The sequence below is a fragment of the Panthera tigris genome, chromosome B1, assembly GCF_018350195.1.
Source record: "Panthera tigris isolate Pti1 chromosome B1, P.tigris_Pti1_mat1.1, whole genome shotgun sequence".
Lineage (NCBI taxonomy): Eukaryota > Metazoa > Chordata > Mammalia > Carnivora > Felidae > Panthera > Panthera tigris.
Genome location: NC_056663.1, coordinates 115,852,645 through 115,870,857, shown reverse-complemented (window position 1 = coordinate 115,870,857; position 18,213 = coordinate 115,852,645). Strand labels below are relative to the sequence as shown.

Genomic DNA, 18,213 nt, shown 5'->3' with positions numbered 1-18,213 from the left:
TCGGATGTTTAACCGACTGAACCACCCAGGTGCACCTAATTTCAGATTATTCCAGAAGAACAGAACTTTCTGTGATGAAGGAAATATTCTACAGTTGTTTTAAAAAAAGTTTTGTAAAGCCTCAAATACTTATACCCCCAATATTACATGATAAACATTACTCTTGATATATTTCTGTGTATTTATAACTAAAATTTTAAATATTTATAGCAGAACTGGATATTACACTTGCTATTTTGTGAAGTGTTATATATAATTATACTTAAACTGAAGAAAAAATAGGAGTAAAACAGAACATTTGCTACTTTATTTACCATAAGAGACAATAGTTTCTAAAGATCCAGTTAAAATTGATTAAAAAAGGAACAGGAAAACTTCAGGCTGAAGTATTACCTACTGATTATGTTTTGAAAGATTACAATATTATTACACTTATACTCTCTATCCCTTCTCTGACTTCCAATACCTCAAATTTTATTTTTTAAATTTTTTCATTTTTAAAAAATTTGTTAAATGAAATTAATTGTAAAATTGGAGTCCATACAACACCCAGGGCTCATCCCAACACAATACCTCAAGTTTTATATACTAGTTTATATTATTAAAGTTTACAACATCTAAATTCTATATTGTTACATAACTAACATAGTTGTTAAGTATTAATCCTATATTTAACTGGAGTAACTAGTTCCTTAGGTTCCTAGTTTTATTCAACTCTTTTTTGTTTGGATTTTATCATCTATATTTATTTTCGTTTCTCTAAAAGAAGCTCATGGGGGTTGTACTTCCTAAAATTCTTGGATGCTTAAGAATGCATATGCTCTATACCTAAAACCAATGGAACGTTTTGTGTCAACTATACTAAAATAATTTTGAACAATGCATGTTTGCTACATTTATGTTTGAAGGATAACTTGGTTTTTACCCAATTGCTCAGTCAACTTTTGTTCTCTTGAAATTTTATACACAATTTTCTATAAGTGTTGCTGTGAAATTTTACCTGAAATTCTCTTTGCAGTATACTGAAGTATACTTATCCTTCTCCACCTTATCCTGTATGATTTCCTGAAAACTATGTTATGTCATTGAGTGGGTTTATACTTTCATTCTAGTTTTCACTATTTTAATAAGATTATTATTAATATAATATTCTCAAATTTTTCTGGGCTTAATCAGTTCACTTTTTATCTCCTTTTGTTAATCTATATTTTTTGAGTTTTTAATTCTCTTCATTGAGCTCATTTTTATTTTATTTTTAAGTTTTTATTTAAGTCTAGTTAACATACAGTGTAATATTAGCTCCAGATGGCTCATTTTAAAAGTGAGATCATGTTGTCTGTTATTTATGTAAGATAAGAGAAGACTTTTTGTTTCTGTTTTTATAAGTGATTCTTTAATTTCTTTTCTCCTTTCTCTTTCTCTCTGTCTTTTCATTAGTTATCTTCAAATGGCTCCAACTTGCTATTAAAGAGTAAGTGTTAGTATGGTGGAGGGGCAGAAGTTAGGGCAGTTCATAACCTCCATCCAAAACTGTTACCTACATTATATCTCATTAGCCCTCAGCAATTCAAACTGTGAGGACTGGTATTTCATTACTTTTAAAGAAGAAAGAATAAAGAGAAAATTTACTTATATTTTAAAAAAATAGATTAAAATTCCTTCTATCTTACAATTATATGAATCTTTTGGATCCTTTTATAAATCTATGACACACTACTGAAATGTCAGTGATCTTATTCTTCTTATATCATGAAATATTTTGTTCTTTTATCAAAGTAGGAACTCATCACTCATCATTTATTCCCAACTATGCTTAAAAAAGACAAAAGCAAAAGAAAACAGAAAAATGATGGAATCACCTAAAAGGATGGTAAAATATTAAAATAAATCATTGCTATTACCATTTTCATTTTTCCTATTGCATCATCCAAAGTATTACATCATGTTTTGAAAACATACAAAATGCATGGAGATAATATCATTATAATTTTTTTTAAGTTTTCAATGAACACAATTGAGAATTCAGAATTTCTCATTTTCCACCATTACAAAGAGAAAAAAAAAACTGATAGAGAGGATAATGTTTCACAATTATTAGACCAATCAGAAGATTTGTAGTAGTATTAGAGACTCTAGTGAAATGGTAACACTGGCTATATAGTGAAATTTCAAACTGTGAGTGCTCAGATGATGATATCTTAGATGAATTTTCTCAAACACAGGAATCAGAGTAAACAATACATTAGCCTTTCAGTGAAAAGGACCTCATTATACAATATTCTGCAACATAAATATGGATCATTCTATTTTGCTAAAAAGATATGTGAGAGCAATATTTAATTTTTAAAATATTTCTGCACCAAAATTTCATACAACTTGAGTGGGTAAATGCTGAAGATAGAGATGTGTTTACAAAATGATGGGAAGGAAAATAATTAGAAAAAAATCATTACATTTATCAATCTAATTTGTGTTCATAATATCTAAAATGAAAATATTTTGCAATTATTAAAAAATATAACTGTTCTCCAACAAAGTTAGAGGCCTATGTTTTGTTTTCATAATTGTGTTTTAGTTATATTACTATGTTTTGCAAGTAATCCATGATTGTGTTTTAAACACGCAGGTATGAGAAGAACCAGAAATAAGCTAGAATCTACTAGATTCTATATATTTTTTTGCTATGTCTTTATTCCACTCCTATAGATTATTACAAAATGACTTAAACATATAAAAACAATGAAAAAGGTCCATTGGACTCAGATGGTGACTGGTTTTCTTTCCCTTCTACACAAAAGGTTATATTAGTTATATTACTATGTTTTGCAAGTAATGAATTCCCTAATACTAAAAAAAAAGGAAAGGAGCGCCTGGGTGGCTCAGCCGGTTAAGCATCCGACTTAGGCTCAGGTCATGATCTCACGGTTCGTGAGTTCAAGCCCCGCATCGGGCTCTGTGCTGATGGCTCGGAGCCTGTTTTGGAATCTGTGTCTCCCTCTCTCTCTGACCCTCCCCTGTTCATGCTCTGTCTCTCTCTGTCTCAAAAATAAATAAACATTAACAAAAAAAAAATATTAAAAAATAAAAAAATAAATTAAAAAAAAGGAAAAAGCAAATAAAAAAATAAGTATCAAATCTTTCTCTACTTTTCCTTGACTTACAAATATTTAACTGAAAAACCATAAAGTTGAAATTAGCAGTAAAATCAGTTGGACAATTTAATGGTTCTGAGATCCACAGTATCATTTAGGGAAGGATTAGGTACTTTTCAATTCCAGAGTGACTTTCAATTATTTCATTGAGTACTGAAAAACTTTTTAAATTTTTCAAACAAAATTAATTTATCTTCAGTAAAAGACTTTAACACATGTCATGTAGCTCTTTCTGGGAGATAGAAAAACACCTTAAAAATCAAGCAAATGAAAAAGGTTAATATTCAAAGTGGTGAGTGGCAATCTCATCAAGACAGATGAACAAGAAAGTCTTTTTTTTTTTTTTTTAATGTTTTTAATGTTTATTTATTTCTGAGAGAGATAGACAGAGCACGAGCAGGGGAGGAGCAGAGAGAGAATGACACACAGAATCCAAAGCAGGCTCCAGGCTCTGAGATGTCAGCACAGAGCCCCACGTGGGGCTTGAACTCACTAGAGGTGAGATCATGGCCTGAGCCCAAGTCGGATGCTTAACCAACTGTCACCCAGGCACCCCCGAACAAGAAAGCATTTATTGTTATTAGTATCATGTTGCCTTTGGCAAAGTATTCACTAACTGATGCAGCAAAATAATATATCTAGTATGCTTTTAATAACATGCTTTTCTAAATGTAAATCATACTAATATAACCAAAGAAATAGGACGTAATCAGGCTCTAACACTAAGTAGAACAAGAACACCAATAATGGCTAACTCCTTAACACTGTGTACCTGAAAGAATACTGAACAGCTTATATGTATCATTTAATCATAATAATGATCCTTTCAGGTAAGATTTGTTATAATCAACACTAACAGTAATAGGACTGTGGATAAGAAACTAACTTAAGTATTTAGCTAGTAAGTTGAAGAGTCAGGATTAGAACCCTGGCACATTTGACACCAGTGTCTGAGTGCTTTCTCTCTATACCGGTTTTCTCAAATTGTGGTCACAGACCCCTGGGGATCTTCAAGACTCTTCAGGGATCTACATATCCCATGCTGTTTTCAAAATAATACTAGGGTATTTCTTACTCTTTAATATTTGTGTTAATGGTGCAAAGACACAGGTAGATAAAACTTATTACAAATCAAGGTAGTGGCACTAAAGTGTAATAGTGTAATAGTCATATTATTGTGAAGGATTAAAATTAGTAATTTTAAGTATCTTTTTAAATGTTTCATGAGACAAAATAGGAAGTATGCATAAAACACTTATATTGTGTACTGAAGTGTATGGATTGTCTTGAGAAAAAGCAGTTGGGCAACAGTTTGAGCTGTGAGTCAATGCAAATGCCTTTTTTTTCCCCCCCAAGAATACCATTTTTTCCCCTTGCAAGCATGACATATAAACAACTATTTTTTCTAGGCTTTCATATTAGGCAGATATTTCTCAAAAATAAATGAAGTGAGCCTCTCACTTTAAGAAAATATTCTTGAATATTTTCAGGTGAATATTAGAATTTTAGAAAACTTGTATCTGCCACTGTGAGCCTGGCAGCCTCCCAATATTTAACAATTTTTGGTTGTTGTGAGATCAATGGTTTTATATATATATATATATATATATATATATATATATATATAATTTTTTTTAATATGAAATTTATTGTCAAATTGGTTTCCATACGACACCCAGTGCTCATCCCAACAGGTGCCCTCTTCAATACCCATCACCCACTTTCCCCATCCTTCTACCCTCCATCAACCCTCAGTTTATTCTAAGAGAAAAAAAAAAAAAAGAGAGAGGGAGGGAGCCAAACCATAAGAGACTCTTAGAAACTGAGAGATCAATGGTTATATTAATGAACGTGATTTTTTTTATGTTATATAATGAAATGTTTCATAGTTGAAACATTTATTGAACCAATATTTTAAATGACCAACACATGATATTACAAAATCACGTGTGGGTAAAAAGAGCCACTCAAAGTGCAAGATAGACTGATTGATTTGAATCGAACAGAGTATGCAAAGTTCATTGGTATGGTTTTAGACTGTATATTGCAACTAAGCTTTAAGAAACCACCATGGTCCAAAAAGGCCCTTTGCCAACTACGTGTCTGTGTAAGTCCAAATTTTCTTCATACCCTTCAACCAAAACAATGATTCACAACAGATTGATTTCAAAAGCAGATATGGGACTATAGCTTTCTTCTATTATGTAGAAACTCCAAAAATATAAAATAATACCACTCCATTATTTTTTGGGAAAAAATTATTTTTCAGAAAAATATGCTATTGTGCTTAACATGTAGTAGTTTTGCTGTCATTTTTAAATAAATTAATACATAAACATATATTTTTTAAATGTTAATTTATTTTTGAGAGAGCATGAGTGAGCAGGGGAGGGGCAGAGACAGGGAGTCAGAGGATCCGAAGTAGACTCTGTGCTGACAGCAGAGAGCCCAATGCGGGGCTCAAACTCACTAACCCTGAGATCATGATCTGAGCTGAAGTCAGATGCTTAACCGACTGAGCCACCCGGGCACCCTAATACATAAATATTTTTTAAATGTCTTTAAATATTTATATATGTAACCAACATAGATTAAAAACTCTTTGATATCTTTGTTCCTTAAAGAGGTCTCAAGACCAGAAAGTTTGAAAACCGGTGTATTAACACTACACCTCCTTTCACTTGTCTTTCAACCAGTGTAAGGATACATTAGATTGGCAACAGAGTTGGGGGAGATTCAAGTGAGGATTTACTAAATAGAGAAGCTTGCTGGATATTTAACTTGTGTGTATGTGTTCTTAGCAAGAAGGCACCAAAATATAAATTTATCATTGCCTGTGAAATTAATAAGTCTTTGATTTCTAAGATGTGGGCCATTTCTGAAAGGTAGTTAAGCTCTATTGGGAGAAAGATAGCTCAATAAGCCATTGTATTCAGACTTAATGAATCCAAGGTCAGTAGAATAGGGCTAAAACTAATATTGTGGACATTATAGCACTAGCCAGACAAAAGGACACAGGCTAGCATTTTGCAGATGGACTAGAGCAGGTCAGTGGGGACTCTTGTTACAGGAAATTCTAAATAAGGTGCACTTCCCTAATTTATCCTGTAACCACATCTTGATAAAATCTAAAAAGCTCATTACCAGCAGTCTCTGCTTTAGATTAGAATTTAAATTTCTTTCTGTAACACTAACAATATGGAGACCCGGAATAAGTGAACAGACAAAACAAATAAACAAATAAATAAATATTTCTAACAATCCTTTTACACTTTATGTTAGTATAAATTCAGTTGGATATAAATTTTGAAAAGGAAGGAGAAAATCAGTAGCTGTATAAGCATCCATTAGACTGTATAAGCAGTTAAATGACAATGGTTTGGCTAGCATACTTGCTTATCACCGAATTTGTTAGCTTTATCTTTAGCAGTGACAGTAGGTTCAAAAGGCACATATAGGACTGAGATACAGCCCTTATCATTTCTACTAATGGCCACCTGACAACTTTTCATAATTTGCAAGCTGAATGCTATTCATAGTGTTTCAGAAAAAGTTTCCTTAAGAACGAAGAAACATACTTTCCTGTTCTCATTTCAAAGGCCTGGTATATTTTCAGAAGCAGAAACATACACCAAGAAAAAATGATAAAAATCACCCTACTCCGATTTTGCTAAATACACATTACTTACCCTATTTATATGTAAATCACGTAACCACCACGACGTACATAATCTAAGCATCACATCAGTGCACACTATTCCTAACTATTCAAGCTCCAGCAGTGCTCAATATTCAGAGTTCTGTGACCCACAGCAAATGGCAAGAAGCCAGAAATCACAATCTTTTCTGCAATGGGAGCCTGCATTTCAATGACAGAAGATTAATGAGGGCTTCTTTTGATAGGATTAGTTATTGAGCGGGCAACTCAGTTTGGGATATTATTACAAAAGTGCCCACCCTTGCCCTTGATGAACTTCACCTCTATTATTAGAGGTGCAGAAAGTCACCAAAGCAATTATTTTAAAGGTGGAAAACCGAAGACAGAGACAGTAAGTCAAGGGAAAAAAAAACCCAAAAAACAAAAATGCTGTACAAACTAATGAAAAATAACTAAAAATTAGTTTGCTAATAGAACTCCATCAATTAATAAAGAAAAATGTTAGAAAAATTCTCCATTTCAATCACACACCTTCCACCACTCTTCACTGTCAACAATCTCTACATTAAAAATATCAAATCTGTTTTCAAAATTAAATTTAAAAACAGTCTTAACATTTTGATGTTATCTACAGACTTGAGAAACAGGCCAACAAAATACAACAAAACAAAGAACAAGATAAGAGATCAAAAAACAATCTTCTGTTAACATCTTAACTTTGTTGAATACCTTTCATTTTGCTTGTTCTCTGAGACAAGAAAATAGTTGCAGAAAAGCAAATTTTCTCCAGGTTAAGCTATATTCTCTTTCCCTCATTTCTCTTTGTTTACTCCAGGATTCCCAATAGTGAAAGAACCATGCTTTGGAGGGTGTTTGGAAATATATGCAGAGTCATTTTTCAGAAATACATGCAAGCATTTAATTGTCACCATGATTAGGGGATTACTACAGGCAATCAGTGGCTGGGGGCCAGTGAGGCTCACCATTTGCCAGGTACTAGATATTCTCATCATACAAGAAACTGTCCCTCATCCCACATGACTTATGAATATCTCCTAAGGTTAATCACAGTACATGTATAAATCCATATTATTTCATTAAAATACTAGTATTAAGGAGTTTTTGTAAGAAATTACACAAAAATGCCCCACTAAGATGGGGTCATAATAAAGAGGGAAGCATAAATCAAAGATATCATATATAAATTATTGAATTATTGAATAATTAGCTCAACCCATGTAGCAGTGCATTTAACAAACACCAATGTACTCTCCACTCAGAGTTAAGATATTATTTAACAGATAATAACACTTTGTGACAACTGCTTTGGAAAGTATTAAAATAAAAAAAAAATACATTATCAGTAGAATGGAAAGCTACTTTGTACCACCATTCCTCAATTCTAATTTTCTCTTTTTTAAATATTATGTTTTATACTTTCTGTAACTTCTGTAAAAATTCCTTCCTAGGTGTAAATAATAAATATGACACTCCATATTTAGGTCTTTTAGTCAATCTAGAACTTATTTTTACATATGGTGTGAGGTCAGCTTTGATTCCCACCTTCCCTCCATATAGTTACCCAATTGTATCAGGTCCATTTATTCAATAATCCATTCTTTTCTAATTGATTTATAGAGGCATCTCTGTCAAAATCTATTTATGGGTGGGTCTGTTTTGTGTTTTCTGTTTTAGTAGTTTATATTAATATCACTGCATTAGTATTCTTTTGGTTAATATGTGCCTGACTTATGTTTTTTATCTCCTTTTTTGACCAATACCCTTAAATTTTTATCTCTTATAAATAGCATATAGATGGATGTTTTAAAATATCTGAACAATTCCTTTATTAGGCAATCTAATTAATTTATATTCTTTCTATGGTCTTTCTATTTTTTACAGGATTGGTTGACTTTTCTTTGCCTCCCCCCGAAATTGGTTTGAAGTTATACATTCTTTTTCTATTCTCTTAGTGATTATCATTAAAATTTTAATATGCATTCTCTACTTCTGCATTTCTTGTGAGTGGAAACACTGGCTGTCCTTTGTTCTGGATTATATTTTCCAAGGCTGTTTTCATACAAACATATTAGAAAATGTATGTATGGTTAGAAAACCAACACAAATATGCTAATGCTCCTGCTGCTTGCTGTGCTATGAGTAACAATGTTCCTTGTCTCTGACCCAGGAGTCTTGAGTTTCTTGCCACCACCCATGAAACAGTACCAGGCTCAGTTATTAGCTTTTACGTAAAGTGAAATCATATCCCAGATATGAAAAGATCACTGACTTAATATATAACGAGTATATTTATTTTCCTCTCCTATAAGGCAAAAACATTATAATACTTTTAAGCTGAGTTCTCACCTGCTCTTATCTTTGATATTATTGTTGGCTAACATTTTATTCCCATCTGGCTAAATTGACTTTATGTATAAATATTAGTCATTGTTTAATTACATTTATAAACTAGTGAGGATTAGATGAGTAGTTTAAATAGGATGGAACGGTGCTTGCACACAGTAAGTACATAATATATGTTCGCATTATTACATTTTAACAATGTTTTTTGCTCACCTTCCTCAGACCATACTCATTTAAAGTTCAATTTTCCTAATTAAAGCAAATATAAATTATATATTCTTTTTTGTGAGTCCTTTCTTAATACTGTCTATATTTATAGTATGTCTAAAACTTTCATCAGGCTTTCTTTGTAATTCCATACATATTTTTCTGCATAAATGTTTTTTGTCAATCTACAACACTGCCTGAACCAATGTCATTTTCTGCTTACTACTGAGCACAATTAGGTGCTTTCAAGAGAGGTCTTTGAAAATAATTATCCCTTCTTTTAGTCTGTGTCTTAACAATTAGTATTTTTTCCCTCAAATATTACCAACTCAGCAGTCAGCTCTTCTATAATTTCTTCATCTCCAGCCATAATATTTACTGTAGTTTTGTCTTATATCTCCCAAACGTGAAACAAGAAAGGTGGGGTTATATAAAATGAATACTTAATATGATACTATGTATACTGGTTAATTTTTTATAAGGTCTTTTATCTCCATATAATTATAGGGCTTGTCCTTATTTTGTCTATTTTATAATTTGTATATGTTCTTTTTTGGAGGACTCATTGAATAAACCATACACTCAAATAAAAGGTATTATTACTCCAGAAACCTAGAAGCAAATGACACCATAAATGTTAAGAATGGCTGCCATAGGCCTGATCACATCACAGACTTATATATAGCACAATACAAAGAGCAATGAACTAGGAGTAAGTATACCTATGTTTTAGTCTCTATTCTCCCAATGGAAGATAAACCAGACTAGGGGCAGAGGCTTGTCAAATGATGTAAGGTAAAATTTTAGTTCTGTGACTAATTAGTTTTGTTATCTTCTCAAACACTGTATTTCTTATCAACTAAATGCTGAAATTATCTGCTTCATTCGCCTTGCAGGTTTGTTTTGAGAATCAAATGAAATAATGTTTACGAAAATATTTTTAAACTTCAAAGCACTCTGCAAGAATTTATACCATAAGTATTATTGTTAACACTTTAAATACATTAGTTCAATGTGCCAATATAAACATTTTTCACCTCTAATCTTAACATCAATATACTGGTCCCTGAATATAAGCCTCAAGGGGAAATGCATGATCAGGGAACAAAGAAAGTTAAGATGGAATAAAGAGATCTCTATCTCAGAAGTTGTTTTTTTTTTTTTTTTTTGAGGTTTATAAAAACCTATGATACTCTACTCCAAAAGACTATTAAAAGAGGTTTGATTCCATGTCACACACCACAGATGAGTAATAGGTTAAGCTACACCATGGCTAAACTTTAAGAGTCACTTCTGACTTCTGGGTTGACATGGACTATTAAGAAGCTAATGAAGTAAGCCAAAATCTGGCAAAGCTTCTTAGGTTAATATATGAAGAAAAACACAGAAGCAGCTACTTAAAAACTCACTGAAGTTCAAATTTCCTACTTCTTCAAAAGCAGCCTGAATATCATAAAATCCAAGTGAAAACCCTTACGGCAGTTTAATACAACACTCACACTAAAGGATTTTTCAAGACAACGTGATAGTGCCAAAAAAAAATAAGATACTTTCCCTTTACTTAAAGTGAGAATATGGAAGGTAATCACCGAAACTTTACAACAGAAGGCTGCAATTAGTAGCAGTACTTAGTTTAGACATAAGGACTTCTTATGACAACACAACTTTAAAAACAGTACTCTTCTGTGCTACCAATTTCTGCTTTATTTTTTACCTCATGTTCTATTAATGTACCAAGTACTTACATCTGGAATAAATCCAATCTCATTGAGATGATTGCTCAGCTCTGGATCGTGGAAAGCAATCATCTGAGAGAACACAGTCAGATACTCTGAAATGACAATATAAAACAATCATCATTTTTACACAATACTTCAAAGACACTAAATTCATATAAATTACAGCTTTATTTACATTTTGAATGATATTTAAATTCTCTAGGAAGAAAATATACTTTAATAGGTAATTTTCTGTTTTATTACTTTAATCACTTCCTGCTAATTATTAAACATACCAAAAAGCTATGGTACAACTTATTTTCTGCCTTCTAAACTATCAGTTCATTTCTTGAATCATAGATTATACATAATGTCTTCCTATTAAATTCAACATACATTTTTCTCTAGCAATATTAAATCTGTCTTGATTTATTGTATATTCACGAAGTGGAAGAGATACTTAAATAAGGAGCAACACTTAAAAAACATTTTTTTTTTTAATTTTAGAGGGAGAGAGAGAGAGCATGAGTGGGGTAGAGGGGCAGAGGGAGAGAGAGAGAGAGAGCATGAGTGCAGTAGAGAGGTAGGGGGAGACAGGGAGAATATCAAGCAGGCTCTACAATCAATGCAGAGTCTGACATGGAACTCCATCCCATGACCCTGGAAGCATGACCTGAGCTGAAATCAGGACTCAGATGCTCAACCCACTGAGTCACCAAGGTGCCCCAAGAACAACACTTTATAAGCAATCACGAGTAGAATAAATATGCTTCAAATCTGTTTATATATACAGATATAGGCATTTGTTCCAGTTCTAAATTATTTCCATCTAAGGCTCCATATTTGCCATATTTAGGAATAAGAATTAATAAATGTTAATCAGAACATAGGCACACAGGGGGCACCTGGGTGGCTCAGCAGGTTAACCTTCAGACTCTTCATTTTGGTTCAGGTCGTGATCTTGTGGTTCATGGGAAACAACCCCACATCAGGCTCAGCAGTGACAGTGTAGAGCCTGCTTGGGATTCTCTCCCTCTCTCTGTGCCCCTCCCCCACTCTCTCTCTCAAAATAAATAAATAAATAAATATACATAAAAAAACCAGGCACACAGTAGGCAATTAAAAATACTGTTGTTGATTTTAATCCTATTGTAATTCATAAAGTCCAGTTGAAATATAAAGAGTATTTCCTTATTTTTTCCATTCTTTCAGCAAATTACTATTTTGTCAATTTACTTACTATGTTTTAACCTAAACAGGATTCTGGCAACGATCAACTCAAGGGCAAGTAAACCATATTTTTACTAAGTAAAAACACAAAATTAACACATATTTTAAGGAGTTCAACTTCTTTCTTCCCCCCTTTTTGAGATTAAAATGACAATAACTCTATAAAATGAGTAGAATGCTGCCTTACTTAAATCTAATGGTTACTGTGAAGATAAATGGTAATAAAAGACTGAATATGAATTATTTTTTCCAGTTAATAACAGAGGGCTGGGGAGATTTCATGACCTACTTAGGATTTTTCTCTAGTTTATGACATAGCCAGGTTCAGAATTTAGGCTTTCAGATACCTCGTGGTATGTTTTTTCTGCTGTGCCAAAAAGGAGCATTATTTCAAAAGAGCACAAAAAATGTGAGTTGTAGGAATATTGGAGAATGTGGTAAGAAAAATTTCAGACTATCTGTATCTTTCTGAAGGAAGACAGACATTCACTACTTCCTAGGGATTCCCCTGGAAATGATATGGAAGATGCTGAGGAATTCAGTATGATGCTGGAATGAGACGTTCGTAATGAGCACAGCCAGTGCTCATCCCAACAAGTGCCCTCCTTAATGCCCATCACCCATTTTCCCTCTCCCCCGCCACCGCCCCCCCCCCCGTCCACCCTCAGATATCATATGTTTTCACTCATATGTGGATCTTGAGAAACTTAACAGAAGACCATGGGGGAAGGGAAGGAGAAAACAGTAGTTCTTTTAAAAAAAACAAGAACTATATAAAATTGCATTTTAAAACTCTGGTAAATTAATTATCAAAACTGTTTTCCTTTATCAAATAAAGGTCAATACTTGAACCACTAATACTACTATTTCTGAGCACTCCACTATTCAAATCTACACTGTGGGGTACCTGGGTGACTCAGTCAGTTAAGCATCTGACTCTTGATTTCAGCTCAGGTCATGATATCATGTTTTGTGAGTCTGAGTCACTAATTGAGCTCTGCACTAAAAGCATGGAGTTTGCTTGGGATTCTCTCCTTCTCCCTCTTTCTCTCTCTGCCCCTCCCCCACGCATGCTTTCTCTCTCAAAATAAATAAGTAAACATTAAGAACAAAAACCCAGGGGCGCCTGGGTGGCTCAGTCAGTTAGGCGTCCGACTTCGGCCCAGGTCATGATCTCACGTCCGTGAGTTCAAGCCCTGCGTCAGGTTCTGTGCTGACAGTGCAGAGCCTGGAGCCTGTTTCAGATTCTGTGTCTCCCTCTCTCTCTCTGACCCTCCCACATTCATGCTCTGTCTCTCTCTGTCTCAAAAATAAATAAACGTTAAAAAAAAAAAGAACAAAAACCCAAAAAACAAAAAACAAATCTACACTGTCATTAGGTGTCTATAAACATGACTGCTATATGGTGTCACATGATGAAATAAAGTACTTCCCATACCTTAAAAAAAATGACAATAACTCAATGAAAGTTTCCTCTTAACTTCAACTCCTTCCTTCCATAAAGTAGCAGATCGATTTTTCAAACCCATTATTGGGTTAAAATAACCTATAAAAATAATGTCTGATTTTTTTTTTTTAGTTCTAAAGTACCGTATTTTTAATATTTCAAGAAATATTACTAAATCCTTGATAATCTGTTAGTATAAGTAGCCTTCCCCTCTCTTCCTCAATTAAAACTTTGCTTCTGCTGGGTATTATATGTAACTGATGAATCATTAAATTCTACTCCTGAAACTAATATTACACTATATAAATAAAAACTTGAAAAAAAAACCCAAAAAAACCCCTGCTTCTCATGACCAATTCTAATGAATTTTATAATTATTTACCTGTAATCAATGATACATATTTTACAAAGAGGAGCATCAAGAAGAGCCACAAAGAAAAGATGAGGCAGTGCTGTATTCAATACCATGATAAAGCCAAACTTCAGATCTAATTTGAACTTCTACCCATGGCTTCTAGGTAAAGAATAGGTATTTGATTAATACTTTTCTTGATTTCATGTTTATTCTATACCAATAGCATTCATTCTATCTACACACTGTCTCATCTTTTCCTCTAAGAACAAGAAAGGCATAATTCACATGAGCTTCAAGAGTTACAGATTAAAGTGAAAACTCAGGTCAGACCCCAATACCCCAGGGAACTTCCAGGTTTAACTTTAAATTTTTTTTCTACTTCTAATTAGCAATAGTATGTTTACAGTCTTAGTTTACCCAGAAGCTAGAAGTATGCAATACCGATAATCATAAGCATTCAACAATATGTTCATGAAAGCACACAGCTATTAACTTTTAAAAAGCACATTTCATTAAAGAAATTTTTTAATGTTTATTTTTGAGAGAGAGAGAGATGGAATATGAGTGGGGGAGGGGCAGAGAGAGAGAGAATCTGAAGCAGGCTTCAGGCTCCCAGCTGTCAGCACAGAGCCCGACACAGGGCTTGAACCTATGAACTGTGAGATCATGACCTGAGCCAAAGTCAGATGCTTAATCGACTGAGCCACCCAGATGCCCCAAGCACATTTCATTTTAAACCAGAAAAACTGTGCCTCAAGAAATTCTCCATAGATATGCTCCAGTTTATTAAATATCATTCTTATCTGAACCTGATAAAAGATAATTATTATGTGGTATTACATGGTTAATTAAGGATCAGCTGAAGAAACCTAATCCATCATGAAAACATATTCCTTGCATTCTGCCAAATACCAATAGCTGGATTAATGATATGTGTTACAACTGCATATATATGTATAAAATACAAATATATATGTATTTTTTATAAAATACATACAAATAAATATGTATACATGTTTATATATTATTATGTACTATGTATTATCTCATATAGAAATGAAAGTCATAAGGTTGGCACAAACTGGTTGCTTGGGACAAGTTTTGGAACGAGATATACTATGGTTTGTTACATTTAGAAAAATTTCTTTAAAGGTGGGATATGATAGAACTGATGAAGTCAGCACTATGTGATATTTCAAGTTATTTAAAAAATGCACTTAAGGGGCGCTTGGGTGGCTCAGTCGGTTGGGCGTCCGACTGCGGCTCAGGTCATGATCTCACGATTTGTGGGTTCGAGCCCTGTGTCGGGCTCTGTGCTGACAGCTCAGAGCCTGGAGCCTGCTTTGGATTCTATGTCTCCTTCTATCTCTGTACCTCCCCCACCTGTGCTCTGTCTCTCTCTGTCTCTCAAAAAAAAAAAAAAAAAAAAAAAAAAAAAAAGCACTTAAAAATTCCCGAGTAAGTTAAAAAAAAAACTGAAGTGCATATGTCCTTTGATTTAGAAATCAACCTCAGAGAATTTAAGGGTAGTACAGAAAAACAGACCAGTAGTCAAAATAAAACAAAGAATTTCAAGGATATTACTGCTGACTCTTATAATGTTCATAAACATTCTAATTGTGATTTCTAATAATGAAGATATACATCTAGAGCCATAATATAACCCCCCTAAATAGTGTTTCCTAACTAATAGGTGATGTATGTAAGGGGAAATGTTATTCTTTAACATGAAAATCAAAATATTTACACAAATTCCCCCTAAACTTCAAGTGAAGATTCATGTTGCACTCCTGCCCCAAATCATGTCTAATAAAATTTTTTTTGTGTTTTAATGAAACTTTATACCTTTTATTTTTTGCAGTGACATATTAAATAAAATTCTTTTCCCTTTTAATCCCTCCAAATTAAAAATTATTATACCTTTCCTTTAAAACAGCTTAATTTATTACATACTTTTAAATGACAGTGTAAGGATTTCATATGACAGTATCATATTTTTGTGCAGCTGTTTATAAATAAGTCATGTTTGTTTTCAAAAACAATTTCATAAAATGGATACAGGATGAAATTTCAGAAAGTTTCCACACATGGATATCCTTATTTTTTCCTTTCTAACTAGTCTTTCTTCTTTCATTCTCTTAGCCAGGGTAAGGAAAGAAGAAGGATGATAGGGGACAGATTTAAAGCAAAAGATTTCCTCTGCTCACCTATCAAAAACGACATTCTCAGTTCTGTAACTATTTGTTATTTTCACTGCTCGTTTTACCTTGAAGATGGTTAAGTATAGATAAATTTGCAAAGAGTCATAAAACTCTTGGGTTCATTGGCAGTGAAATAACTTTGACTTCTTTTGAGTGCTGTGAGTCAGAATGTCACCAAATAAATTCATGTGGGCACATTTTAGTTGACAAATTAGATGATCTCCCATTACAAAGTTTGCTACTTGTAAAATTTGGCTTACTGCGTAAAGTCACAAGAACAAGTATCAACCTTTATGTGTATAAAGGAAGAGGTTTAAAAAAGGTTAAAAAAAAAGAGATAATTTTTAGGGCTACATTTGTCAGCTATTTTTTGCATACGTACCCTGCTCTGCTAAATCTACAAACAAACTCACTTAATGGTTTTCATATTTCTAGTAAAGGTAGAATATTTTCAGTCTCAGAAAAAAAAAATCTCTTTAGTCACATGATGCAAGACACTCTTGAAAATGGCAAGGCTGTATACTCAATGTATTTTCTACTATCTCCCGATATCCTATCATTAAAGCCATCCACGACAAAGATGTACATTCAACCCAAAATAAGAAATGCACCATTTTCCTAAATGCATAACACTTATACTGTAGTTACATATAAGGAGATTTATATTATACTCCTGTTTTTAGACCGTAACAGACTTTAGTCTATCTTCCTTCCTCCTTCTCTCCCCCAAAACTTATTGAATGTCTATGTGCAGTGTGACCATACATCGAAGTTTACGTGGGAGAGTCCCAGTTGCTGCCTTAGGCTCAGTGTCTGGTGCAGTTTAGTGTACCTTTTAACTATGAAAAATATCCAATTTAGTTATATAACCACTGTGGCTATGTGTTGCACTACATTAAATGTTAGACATTACAGAGAAGAAGATAACATCCTTTCCCCCAAAGGATTTAGGAACATCTTACAGGTAAACAGAATACTGGGGAAATTTTCACCCAGTTTTATTTCCTAAGTTTATATGGCATTTCTGTATTCCTTTCCCTTTCTGATGTGTAGGAACCACATCTTCCAACTGGTCCAAGTATGAATATGCCTTAGTTTTATAAACAGTACAAGAATGTTTAACATCGTGGCAAAATTCCAATGGCTGTTTTGGTGAACAACACAGAGCAGGATAACTTCAAAGAACAGTAAAAGTTTATAGGCCAGTTTTCTGGGTTATTCCCTTCTTAAATGCAAAATGACATTAAAGTATAGTTAGGTTTTCCACAAAGGATGAGTTCCCATTCTTAATGATTAAATGGCTGCCTCTCTTCACTGGACTCAAGCTGCCTTTTTTTCTCTTCAATAGCCTACATTATGTCTTTCCTGTGAGTTATAAGCCTGTTTTCCAATATCTCTGAAACTCAAACCAATCTATCCCTTTCAGATCCCTCCACCTTTTTCAATCCAACTGGTACTCTAAGGTTCTGAATCTAAGAGAAATTTTAGTAATCTTTAGTTAGAGGTCCAACCCTGAGTTGTTTAACCACTATTTTATTTTTAAAATCCTGTGTTGATACTTTATAACTCAATAGTAACACCACTGCGGATAATCTGATAGTGCCAAAAAAAAGTATGTCCCATTAGGCTAGAAGTAATTAAATTTTTAACCTTTTTAAAAATGTCTAGAGGTAACACGTTATAGGACACATCATATGGTATACAATTAAGGAAAACAGGATGTCTTGACTAGATAACTTTTCTCTCTTCTTTAAGAGACAAAGCATTTTAGACTGTGATGAGTATGTAAATACTATATTTTATTAGAAATTTTTAAATAAAAATATTTCAAGTTCTATTAGTATATAATTATAGAAACAAATATTTTTTCCAAATAACATT

At 33.1% G+C, this 18,213-nt stretch overlaps 1 protein-coding gene across 6 annotated transcripts in view; it reads right to left on the bottom strand.

Moving 5' to 3' along the window:
• TBCK (TBC1 domain containing kinase) overlaps positions 1-18,213 on the bottom strand; it is a 225,044-nt gene that overhangs the window by 98,961 nt on the left and 107,870 nt on the right. For all 6 annotated transcript variants that reach the window (XM_007080937.3, XM_007080936.3, XM_042984075.1 and 3 more), the window contains one exon: positions 11,127-11,212. In XM_007080937.3, coding sequence (XP_007080999.1) covers positions 11,127-11,212 — 86 coding nt within the window. The remainder of the gene's footprint in view (positions 1-11,126; positions 11,213-18,213) is intronic.